We start from the raw sequence: 12,774 nt of genomic DNA on the forward strand, positions 1-12,774 counted from the left end.
TCATTCATGCTTTCCCATGATTAAACATTAAATGATGTAAAGAAAAACATGAAAAAACCTATAGGATAATACTTCACAAAAAGGAAAAGGAATAGAAACTGAATTATTTCAACAATTTCACCTTACATTGATATTTTTAAAAAATACTTTGAAAACCAGTGGAAAAGCCCTCTCCGGTTTATTTATATAGCTTAAAGAAAAATTCTAATTCCACACTTAGCAGTGTCCTTTTCTAGTATTAACAAGCAGTCATTTGACTGTACTTACAGTACCCCTCGAACAATAGTTCTCAACCAACACACTTTTGCACCGTGGGGCATTTGGCAATGTCCAAAGACATTTTTGGTTTTCACAACTGGGGGAATAAGTATCAGTGGCCTCTAGCAGGTAAAGGTCAGGGGTGCTGCTGAACATCCTATGACCTACAGGGAAGCCTCCCACAGTAAAGAATGATCCAGTACAGAATATCAATAGTACCAAAGGTAAGAATTCCCAACCTAGAGGAACAAGGAGATAAGTCCATCACTGTATAAAGTAGAAAAAGTTGTTACTGCAACTGTAGTGTAGAACTACTTTTATTTTGCTGGTCCCATTCAGATCAAGCAAACCAGAAAATAAAGAATAGAACATACTATTTATAAAGAATGGTAAGGCAAAAAAATTAAACACTATACCTGGAGAGATACTGAAACCAGGGAGAAATACTTATTTTGCAAATTTGCACAGTCTTATCTTCTCAATACAATCACTTTGCCATGGAGAACAAGGACTGTTGTTTACCAGTTAAATGTGTCTGCAAATTTAGGAAGCAGTATCTCTGCATGCCAATTTGCTGCTTTAACATGTACCTGTGTATTTCTCTTTGAATGTGTGGAAATTTGCTGGTGTTCACTGTGTTATTAGCAGTTATCACTATCCAAGACACTGAGTTATTCTTCAAGTAAAACCCATATAATATCTACAAATTTCTTAGGCGGCATAGTAAAATCATTTTCATTTTCATATTTATACTTACCCATACAGGTAGTAAAAAAATGCTAGAAGGTAAAAAGCTAACTTGCACCATCCTTCTTTCTGACAGTATGCTAAAATATCTGCATTCATGATGGTTGTAGGGTCATAGAGTCCCGGTCCACTCATCACTGGTCTACTCATGTACCTGGAATAAACACAGTCCATTAGCCACTCAGAAAGGGAAGCAAACCTTCAGGACAGGAAGGAGGATTTCTCTGCTCAAACATTTTGTTACAATGAGAGAAGGTCAGATAGGGAAGCAAACTTACTTATAGGAGCAATTCTTTCCTTTATCATCTTAATTTTAAAACTAGAGCCCCTAATAAGCCGAACAGGATAGCTAAACAAATCATCTAGTATCTGTATTTTCAGAAATTCAAGAAAAATAGAAGTGTAAAAAAGAAACCAGGTCCTTCTAACTTTTATATCTTGGTATAATTTTAGACAAAAGTGTATAAGAATCCTTCACCCAAACATTCCCATTTACCTCACCTGCATTATCCTTCTCTCTCTCATTTTACTTCTAACCATGAGTACCTTTTTCTTTGAACCACTTCAGAATCAGGTACACACATTATACCACCTTGCTCCTAAATATTTCTTTTAGTGTATACTTCCTAAAATCAAAGGCAAAGAGATTTTGGCTTGTCTATTTAAAGCAAAAAACAATAATTCCAGCTGGGAAAAGTGGCACATGCCTGTAATCCCAGCGCCTCAGGAGGCTGAGAGAGGAGGATCAAGAGTTCAAAGCCAGCCTCAGCAATGGCGAGGGGCTAAGTAACTCAGTGAAACTCTGTCTCTAAATAAAATACAAAACGGGGCTGGGGATATGGCTCAGTGGTTGAGTGGCCCTGAGTTCAATCCCCAGTACCAATAATAATAATAATAATAATAATAATAATAATAATAATAATTCCATACAGGGTAGATATAAGCATTTGAAGTTATAAAATATGGTTATCTTCTATAAGTACATAAATGGTTGTAAAGTCAAAGTAAATGTGACAAAAGAAGAAATGCACCATATATTTTTATTTATATGAAGTTTAAAGACAGGCACAACTAATCTAAGTAGACAGAAGTCAATGGTCTTGGCAGGTGTGGGAGTTACTACCTGGCACAAGGGAGTCTTCTGGAGGCTGAAACTGCTGTATGTCTTGATCTGTGTAGTGTTTCACAGATGTATGAATACATAAAAATTCATTAAGTTGTACACTTTGGGCTTGTGCACATTACTATACAAATCATACCTCACCTATTTAAAAAATCCTTTAAAAGGTAATGACGTAAGCTCGTAAGAAGTATTAAAGTTATTTGTTAATCCATTTGATATTTTTAAAAATAAGTGCTAATTTTCAAATGTCATTTAGGTGAATAGAATACCACAGTATAATTAAATTTTAATTAGGAAAAACATTAAAAGTATATCTAAATATTACCTCCAAATATGATATGCCAAGAGGGGCATATTGAGACCCAGTGTAAGCCACTCTGCTGCACAAAGAAACATGACACAGAAGAAAGCATGGATGAGGTACTCTGGAAGTACAAGCTGGAAGAAAAATACAAATCCGTTATGAAAATGCTTTGGCAGTAGATCAACTGCTAATCTGAAAACCAGGAGGAAACCAAATTTCCAATAATAATTTTAAAAAAAAGCACTGTTTCCTTAGAATCAGAAATGAAAGATGCTACTGAGCTTTATCTCCACATTTGGCTTTTTGTCAAAAGCAGAATTACAAGCAAACTGACCAGAGGATATATAGTTTGTACTAAAAAGAGTAAGATATGACTTAAAATTTAAAACCCAAATTCTTACAGCAGCACATTAAATTATACAAAGTAACCATCAGGGTTGTTCAGTTACTTGCTAGTCAGTTGGAATACTTTTTATTTCCACAACTTAAAAAATGATAAAAATACAAAAATGAGTTATCTGATCACATGCAACATGATTTTTTAAAAATCCACAAAAAAAAAAAAACCCTCCCCTTTAGAAGTTTATACATTAGTGTTTTTCAGCCTTTAACAAAAACCAGGAATGCTACAAATACAATGTCTAGCAAATCACATCACATTACCACAAAAGTAATTTTTTAATGGAAAGCCAACCAGCCAATAATCTCAGCACAGGGGGGGAGGAACACTAATATGCACAAATGCAAATGATGTGCTTTCTGCAATGTAGGAGGGAAAAGACTGAATTTTTAAACATAAAATTAGAATTTTCCAGGTTCCTGAATTCTCATCCTTACATTGCCTTTCAGTTCCTTTACTCCTGCTTGCCAGGAAAATGCTACATGGCAGAAGACAAGGAGAAATTCAGAACTCAAAAAGAGCATAAATCTTTTGAAAGTAAGTAGTATTGAGTGAGAAAAATTAATTCAAGCAAAATGCTTTTTATAAATGACCAAGACTTACTGCTTTATTTTAAATCATCTTTCTCATCCCAAAGATTTCAGACTAATGATTTTGTTAAATAAAAAGACCAAAACCTTTCACTGCAAGTTTCAGCCAAAAAAATCTTCCAAAAATCACAGCTATAAAGCCAGTTTCACAAATGTTCATTTCATACCAAGTTAAAATCATATGAATTTTTCACATAATCAGATCTTTCCTGAAGGGAAACTGTGGCTATAGAAATAATATAATTACACCACACAATGAAGTCCATTTTCTAACACTCACTCCCAAATTTTCCAGTTGAAAGTTAGAGAGAACTATTTTTTTTTTTTTTTTTTTTTTTGATGGTGCTGGAAATGAAACAGTGCCTGTGCATGCTGGGAAAGTGCTCTGCCACCTATAGTCCTAGAATGCACTTTTTAATGAATACTATCTTAAATGAAATCTTGTTAAAAATCAACTAATCTATGCCACTAACCAGAAGTTTTCTTCAAACTTAAGTAACAGAATAAATAACAAAGGTAAATTCTGCATATAAACTCATAAATAAAAGAACCTTTAAGCCAGCATCTATTTAAGATCAAAGTTCTCTAAACAAGTGTCCACAGGACATCTTTGAAATTAAATAACTACAGCTAGAACATACCAATAAAAATACATATTAGGAGCACCATTAAAGTTGATTTTATAATACTAATTTAAATTACAGGATAAAATATAACAAAGTCTATTTCAGTCCTCTAAGATCAACTAATACCTAACAATACAAATTATCTTGTAAGATTTTGCCCTACACTTGAAGACTGAGGTATGGAGAGAGAATGATTTTGAAATCAGGATGACTCCCATTGCACTTAACCAATTTTAAAAAGAGTATTAAAAAGGTAATTGTGACTCTACCAGTCAAACATGAAACAGGAAACAAATTTCACTCCCTCCCTATTCCTCAAAAAGAGTTCAGAAACATATTACACATTTCTCAAAAAAACCAGTCCTTCTTCAATGATAAAATTTCACCACAAGTACCACAAACATTTTTCTACTTAGGAACCAAAATGTACACAAAAACTAGTATCCAGATAAAAAATACCTCATGCAAATATGGCTGAAATGACAGAACTTAAAACATGCAAAAACATAATATTCTCCTGTTATAAAGTTCACATTTTAAAAAATAATATTTGTCTTCCCCCATACTTTGGCAGAACTGTCAAAACAAATTAAATAGGGAAAACTGTCAGATGCACTGCTGTTCAGCCAATTATCGGCACCCTATCCAAAATGCAACTTGTGCTGCTATTATACCGACCTTCAGACCTCCTGAAGGATCATGATGTCCCCAAGCACATGTCTTTTCTCAGTGAGAATTTCGTTCCATTAAGAAAAGCCAGAAATCACACATTATATAGTAAAATGAAATTAGTCCCTCTTAAAGTTACAGTAAATTAGGAAAACACAAGAACTTCAGCTTCAAAAAGTCAGGCTGTCTGGATTCAAATTCTGGTGTTTACCTTAGCTGTGTAACCTTCAGCAACATGCTTCAATCTCACAAAACACCTCAGTTAAGGGTCCTAATCATGAAAATAACAATACACCTACTTATTAAGATTGTCATGAAAACTGAATGAGAAAAGAAATCCAGAGAACATGCATATGAGCACAGAGCCTGGCACCCAGCAGGCTGATTTCAGCTGAACTGATTTCAGCTATTTAATATGCTCATCATCATTTGGTTATTTCAAGTAATGCAAAGTCAAAGGTCATACAATGCTATTAAGCAAAAGGAGAAATTTCAGTTTCTTAATTTCTTGGTAGCAATTAGTTTCAATTACTAAGGTAAAAATATTTTACAATACACAGTACTTTCCAATCAGGAGAGTCATCATCTCATGTTTTGCTTCCTAAGAGCAGAGAAGCAGCTAGTAAGTTAAAACTTTTAACTGTTCCTACATCAAAACTGTACCTACTATAACAGGGCCCTAAGAACAAAGTAGAAATCTATTCCATCATTCACATTTATAAGAAAGTAGCCAACTGAGTTTATAGGTGCTTTTCCAAATAAGACCCTCTACTATGCTAGAGCATTAGAGTTCGACACAACTACAGTCTACACAAATTCTAACCTTCAGTAAGAAATTTTTAAAGATGAATTACTGTTTTCTATTACTTGAAGATATACCCACTAAAAACTTTTCAGTTTCTGACCAATCAAGCAAAAATCAAACCTAGAAATTAAAGACAACTCCTCCTAAATGAAGCAAAATATATGTATATAAAGCCCCTAACAATAACAGCCACAATATTACTAAATCCATAGCTCAGAATTTAGGATAAGAAATTTAGAGTAGATAGAATACACTAGAAATAACTATGTAAACATTCAGTATATGAATTGTTATCTTCAAAATTCAGACATCTATAGAGTCCAAAGGACAGCATTACAAGATTCCAGAACAGAGCTATCTACCTAAAAGTCTCTAAAAAACATCAGTTGAAAGACCAAACTAGTTTATTCAAAAACATACATAATCACAGATAAAACTAGATATGGCCGGTGAATCTATACTACATTTGCATACTACTTCATAAGTCACAAACCAGGAATAAACTCACAATCTATTAAGTCAACTTCCAAATACAGCACCAAATAATTTAATATAGATGTGCCTATGGCCATAACAAAAAAAAAAAAAAAAAAATGCATAAGCATTTAACAGCTTTCCCTACTTGACTGGGCCAGCAAGCAAACATTTGCATAAAACACAAAGTTTCATGAAATAATAAACCTCAACAGGCATATGAACGAGCACACTGAACAGAACAGTACAAATACAAATGCCCTAACCCTCCCCATGAAATGAATGCAGCATTAAAACATTAAACTAAAAAGCAGTACACACCTTTAGTGCAATTTTGACTCTTTTAATCTTTTTGACCTTTTCAACTGTCTTTGGCCGACAATGTAAAAAGCAGATTGGAAGAATGTTAGTATGACAGCTGATAAGATCACCAGTAGATTAATAATTGTCACAACAGTCAAGCATGACAGGAAAAGAATATTTTTCAAATTCTGCCTACTTCAAAACATACAAATATATCATGCTACTGAGAATATTGGCCATTTTCAAAATATATCAAGTAAAAGGCAAATACATTTTAATAATCTAAAGATACATCCTATATTACAACTTACAGGATTCAGGGTATTACACTGGTCTATAGGATTCTTGTAATCAGTCTTCAGCTCATCAAATGCTATAATCTAAAATAAAATTTAAAAAGTTAGAACCACTCATTTCAATAAAAGCAGGAACAAACCTGCCCCATCATCAAATAATTACTGAATAAATAAAGCAAAAGTGCATTTACAGGTGTCATGACTATTGAAATGATCTGATAAGCAGCTGAGCACGGTGACATATGTATGCTATTCAGGAGACAGAGCAGGAGGATCTCAACCTCTGCAACTTAGTAAGACCCTATCTTTAAAAAAAAAAATTATTTTTTTTAAAGGACTGGGATGTAGCTCAGTGGTAGAGCACCCTGGGTTAAATAACCAGCACCCCCCCCACACACACACACAAAGATAATAATATTAATATAAAGATCTGATATCACTGTGATCATTCTTTAATTTTCAATTTCTTCAATGTCTCTGTTCAAGGTTTTGTTTGTTTTTTAATTTAAAAATGAACTTTCCCTCTCCTACACAACTATTAATACAAACTCCTCTTTATCTAAAAAACCCTCTTCCTGTATGGACCTCCTCTCTGTAGGTTTTCCTAACTCCCTTGCATAGAAATAACTGCATCCCTGACTACAACTCCATGTTGATAAGGCTATCAATATGGCATTTCTCACACTGAAGAACAGTATAGGTTTGTTCATCCCACTTAACAAAAAGGAGTATCATTTAAAAATATCTGTACATGACCCTGCCCCCCCAATCACAGTGTTTAGAGAAACACTTGAGATGGACTCAAACACTTCAGTGTATTCCCATTTGTGTCCAAACACATAAATTTCTAAGAATATTTTCGTCCATACTATGGCTTTAACATAAAGGGTTACTAAAACACAGAACTTCAAAGTCAAAATATACCAATAGAGGCTTTATACCACTCTGTCACCTTAATTCAGGTGTTAAAGAAACCAAAGCAGCAGGTGTATGAGGGAGCTGTTTTAAGTTGCTGTCACAGGTCACCCACAGGACACAGAACCTAACCTACTTAACCTACTTCCCCCTGGTGATTTAGGAATAGTATCTATAGATGTTATATAGTATTACTCAACATTATCAGTGATGAAGAGTTATAATATTTCTAGCTTTTAATATGCTTATTTCCCTAAAGTTCTTAGTTTTGTTAAAAAAAAAAGATTTTTTAAATCTCTAGTAGAATTTTATAAAATTCATCAATCTGCTGTAATAAAAACTCCAACCAGGGGCTGGAACAGTAGTAGCTCAGTGGTTGGAACCCAGTGCCACACATGTGAGGCACTGGGTTCAATCCTCAGCACCACAAAAAATAAGTAAATAAAGATTACGTCCATCTGCAACTTAAAAAAAAAAAAATCCAACCAAATAAGAATAGAAGGAAAATAATTAAACATTAAAATGTAATCTTCAGGGGTTGAGAATGTGGCTCAGTGGCAGAGTGCTTGCCTAGCACATATGAGGCACTGGGTTCAACCCTTAGTACACATAACAAATAAAATAAAGGCATTTTGTCCATATACAACTACAAAAAAAATTTTAAAAAAAAAGTAATCTCCAGGAGAGCAAAGACTCTCTACTACTATGTCCCATGACCTAAAATATAATACCTATATTTTATAGACCTATGTTTTATAGTGCACATATTTAAGTGTTCAAAAAATTCATTCATTCACACACATTTAAGTGTTAAATGTTCATTTGTTGAATGGAAGGGGATAAAAAAGTGAAGGAAAAAAAAACTAGGATAATTATATGAAAAAGTGCAGAACTCACCAAAAGGGATTTTTTTTTCTTTTCTTTCTTTCTTTTTTTTTTTTTTTTTTTTTTTTAAGGTACTGGAGATTGCCACTGAGGTATACCCCCGACACATTTTATTTTGAGACAGGGTTTCACTAAATTGTTTAGGGCCTCACTAAGTTGTTGAGGCTGGCCTTGAACTTGCAATCTTCCTGCCTCAATCTCCTGAGTCCGAGGGATTACAGGTACATGCCACCTCGCTCAGTGGAATTTTCCTTTGCTAATGACTTCTAACACAGATAAAAGTTAAATGTATAATTAGAAGAAAACAATTTCTAATTAGTTATGAATATTTGTCAGCTACATGCTATTAGCTATGATATATCCCCAATGTACTTTACTAGTAAGAGTTCAAAATGAAGACTATAATTGCAACAAATGCAATTACTTGCTTAAAACAATATTCAACTTAATAGCAAAATGAATACAAAACTTATTTTTAAAATTAACTTTTCTGATTGGACATCTTCTTCTGGTGACTTTAAGGTCTTTTGAGTAAGTTGCTGAATAGGTTTCTATTTGAGTGCTGTATGCTAAAAGAGTTTTCAAAATTCTTCTGAAAATATTCTTAAAACTAGCAGCTTTTAAACCTTTTGCAGCTATGCAACTGAACAAAAACATTCACAAAATATTTCACAGAAGTGTAAAAGCAATAAAACAGATAAACCTTTAAAGACGCCAAAGCACACAATTCAAGGTATCTTCAAATTTGATAAAAGCCCTGAAGGAATGACTTCTGCATTTTGGGCTTTTGAACCACCTAGACCTCCAACTCTGTACTACATCAAGCGGATATTTAAACTATCTTAAAAAATAAGGTTACACAGGAAATAGAAAAATTTTTAAGTATTTATTTTAAACTGTTTTCAAAAGGATGAAGTAATTCTCTGAACTAAGAAATTCCTAAGCATAAAAGTTCTCCACTATTCTGTGATACTAATTTTTAAAAATTCTATTAATAGGACTTAAAATTATCAACTTCATCCAGACACACATTCCTTTCAAAGTTGAAAGTAAATCACCCATTTTTTAAAAAAGTACAGGTCAGGTTTTCCATAAGTCAAATACAACCTGGTTTAAAAATGTAAAAACATGAAAAAGGTTATCCATAGCTCTCTTCTATGACTGTCCATCATCCTAGAAAAAAAGAACACCCATCAAGCAGAAAGTGATTTAAAGCCATGTCTGTAGATGGAAGAGAACCACACATCTTAGTTTCATCAGAGGCTAAGGCAGGGCTAGTTGGCATCTCACTTTATATTGTTTTTGGTTTTGATTTTTGGTCCTGAGGACTGAACCCACAGGTGCTTTACCTCTGAGCTACATCCCCAGCCCTTTCTATTTTTTGAGTCAGGTTGTTAATAAGTTGCTGAGGGCCTTCCTAAATTGCTGAGGCTGGCTTCTACCTTGAGATACTCCTGCCTCAGCCTCTCAGTGAAACCTAAGATGCTCTTTAAGCTTTTGGTTTCTAATGACAAATTTTTAGATAGCAGTTACTTCTGACACATGAACAACCTATGCATGTGGTACATAAGCAGGCGGTTTTAAATAACTAGAAACACACTTTTAGCAAAAGGTGATGGATGTGATAGCCCTCTATTTTTGAGGCTTTTTTTTTTTTTTTGCATATGATACTGAAGCAATTTAATCATTCTGTCCAAGTCTCACAAGCAATGGTTGTCATGAAACCTGAGTGAACATGCTCAATCATTCAAATTAATACGAATATCCCAGAAGGTACTAGAACATGGGGGAAGACAAAAGCAAACATGAAACAATTTTTTACAAATGCTGATTTCCAGAAAGTTCTCAATGCTAATTTTATGCTAGAAAAACAGAAATCCTTTTAAAAAGTCTTCTTGTAGAACTATGTCACAGTGAACTTAAGACTTGTTCCTTATAGGGCCCAGTAAAGATGTGCAACATGATGCAAGTAACAGAAATAAAACTGTTCTTGAGAAGCTTGAGGTTTCTGAGTATTTTCAAAATCTAATTAAAATTCCCTCTACTAAATCAAGCTCCCCTGAATACAGGGGTGGTTTGGAAGACTGTCTCTTCAGAAACTCTTGCGGATCAAGTACTACTTAGTGGGAAAGCTCGGAGATGCAATTAACAAAGCAATCGATCCAACGGCATCAAAGTTCACCAGGAAATAGGGTTCCGAAAAATGATGATTCTGCTTGAAAGGCACCCACCAAGTGCTGAAAAGTAGAGTTGGAAATTCATCTAAAAATAGGTTATAAACTATCCCATCATTTGGCCAATGCTCCTGCGGAAACCCTAGAAAGACAATCTACACAAGAATAAAAATTCAGAAAACTTGACGTTAAGTACTCTGTGAGCACCTGACATCCTCCCGGGATGCGGAAAAGCGGACTGGCAGAGGGTCCTGCGAGCCTGGCGCTGTCCCGAGGGCCCATAGGCACCGAGGTTGCCCCACCCAGCCTGAGAGGAGTAGCGGGGCGAGGCCTGCGCCCCTAACACCTCCAGCACATCCACTCGCGGCCGCAAGCCGGGGCTCTCCTGAAGCCGCAGCCCCCGCCCGCAGAAGAGCGCGCGCAAACCCCGCGCTCGGGGCCCTCGCCGCCCTGCCCCATCCCCGATGCGCGGACCTCGGGGAACCGGCACTGCCGGGACCGCGGGCCCGAAGCGACAGGAAGCTGCGCCACCGCCTCTCCTTCTTTCCCCCGACCCCAGCTACTCACGTGCCAGATGGCGAAGAAGATAAGCGCGGCGGTGAGCAGCAGCGCCAGCATGTAGCAGAAGGCCGCGAACGTGAACGCCATGGCCGGGAAGGAGGAGCTGGCAGCGGCGCCGGTGCCAGCGGAGAAAGGCGGCGCAGGGCCCTCTGGGTAAAACCATTCACTTCCCCCGGCCGCAGCCACGACCGCCGCCGCTGCCGCGGCGCCCGCCTTCCCAGCGCGCCTGCGCACCTTTTCAGTCGCGCCGGCGCCCTCTGATGGCCGGAGTCTGCGTCGCACCTGGGTTGTCCACACAGTTGATTGATTTGTCCTTCATTCTCCAATGTGTTCTTTGAATAAATATTTATTGAATGAGTGTCTAGTTTGCTGATTTGTACTGTGTTTATCCTTGAGATACAAAAATGAATAAGATAGTACTTGTATCGAAAGAACTCAGTTTAGTACCGGAAATGAACAACTAAATAAATAATGATTGTATTAAAAACTGTAAAGAGATCTCTGTGGGATGCTACCAAAGGTCTAAGAAGGGTTCCCAGCCCACCGTGGAGCATTTAGGTAAATAGTATTTCCTAATCCCAGACTTACACGATAAGTAGTCGTCATTCAAGCAAAGAGATGGTAGAATTGGCAAGGCAAGGAAAAAGTTCCCAACCAGCAAAGACACAGAGATTAAAAAAAAGAAAAGGAAGAACAAAAGTTAGGTGTTTTAGGTGAAACCAGAAGCATTTCTGTATTAGTCAACATTAAAGAGTTAATCGAAGATCAGTTTATAGAGAATGGTAAATGCCTGGCTAGGAAGCTAAGATTCATATTCCGTAAGCCCAAGTTTTTGAAACATTTTTTGCTCATCACACACAATTAGAAAGATTTCTTTCATTGCAACCTAGTGACATCATAAACACATCACATTTCAGAGAGGTGGACATCTTGATATAGAGACAAATAAATATAAACAGAACCAAAACAAAAATTTCACAAAACAGTACTAAAGAGCCTGTAAGTACTTTCTTTTTTTTTTTTCTATTTTGTTTTTAATTTTGGTGGTAACCCATAACATTGATTCACCACCCACTGATTGCTAGTGATGGAAGTGGAAGACATTGACGGGCAAGAGACTGGCATATTTAGATTTGCATTAAATATTGCTCACATAATAAACTGTATAGAATGGTTTAGAAGATGGGTCTACCCAGTATTGTCCAATAGAATTTTCTGCAGTATTGAAAATTTGCTATACCAGTGCTGTCCAATCAGAAGTCAGTAAAATTTAAACTTTAAATTTTACATTATTTAATTTAATTAAAGATTTGAAAGCCACATTCAGCTAGTGTCTATTGTACTGGACAGGGTACGTCTATACCACCAGGATTAAATGGAATCTTTGTGCAAATTGTAAAGGTACTTTCTCCAGATAGATAGAGGTCCAAACCAGAGAAGAGAAATGTAGGCTATACTTCAACCCCACTAACTTCCTTGGCCAGACACCTGTGTGCAGGATACTGTTTGATAGCAAATTGTTTGGTTGTACATGGTGACCCTGAGTAATGGTCCATCAGAAGTGGGCTCACAGCAATTGTCCAAGCAAAAGTTGCTGTGAATCTGAACTAAAAACAGTGGAAGCTAAGCCCAAAAATGAGTGAA

The 12,774-nt window shown here is 36.0% G+C and overlaps 1 protein-coding gene across 2 annotated transcripts in view; it reads right to left on the reverse strand.

Annotated features, from left to right (window-relative positions):
* The window catches only part of CNIH1 (cornichon family member 1), a 16,384-nt gene extending 5,044 nt beyond the window's left edge, over nt 1-11,340 (reverse strand). Inside the window, exons 1-4 of one of the 2 annotated variants that reach the window (XM_081289370.1) lie at nt 11,137-11,340; nt 6,611-6,679; nt 2,454-2,566; nt 1,016-1,159 (exon numbers count right to left, since the gene is read on the reverse strand). In XM_081289370.1, the coding sequence (XP_081145496.1) occupies nt 1,016-1,159; nt 2,454-2,566; nt 6,611-6,679; nt 11,137-11,217 (407 nt within the window). In that variant the 5' untranslated portion in view covers nt 11,218-11,340. The other variant, XM_081289371.1, reaches the window with a different exon arrangement.
* Nucleotides 11,341-12,774: the final 1,434 nt, after the last annotated feature.

This window comes from Spermophilus citellus (assembly GCF_964194105.1).
Source record: "Spermophilus citellus genome assembly, chromosome: 4".
NCBI classification, from domain to species: domain Eukaryota; kingdom Metazoa; phylum Chordata; class Mammalia; order Rodentia; family Sciuridae; genus Spermophilus; species Spermophilus citellus.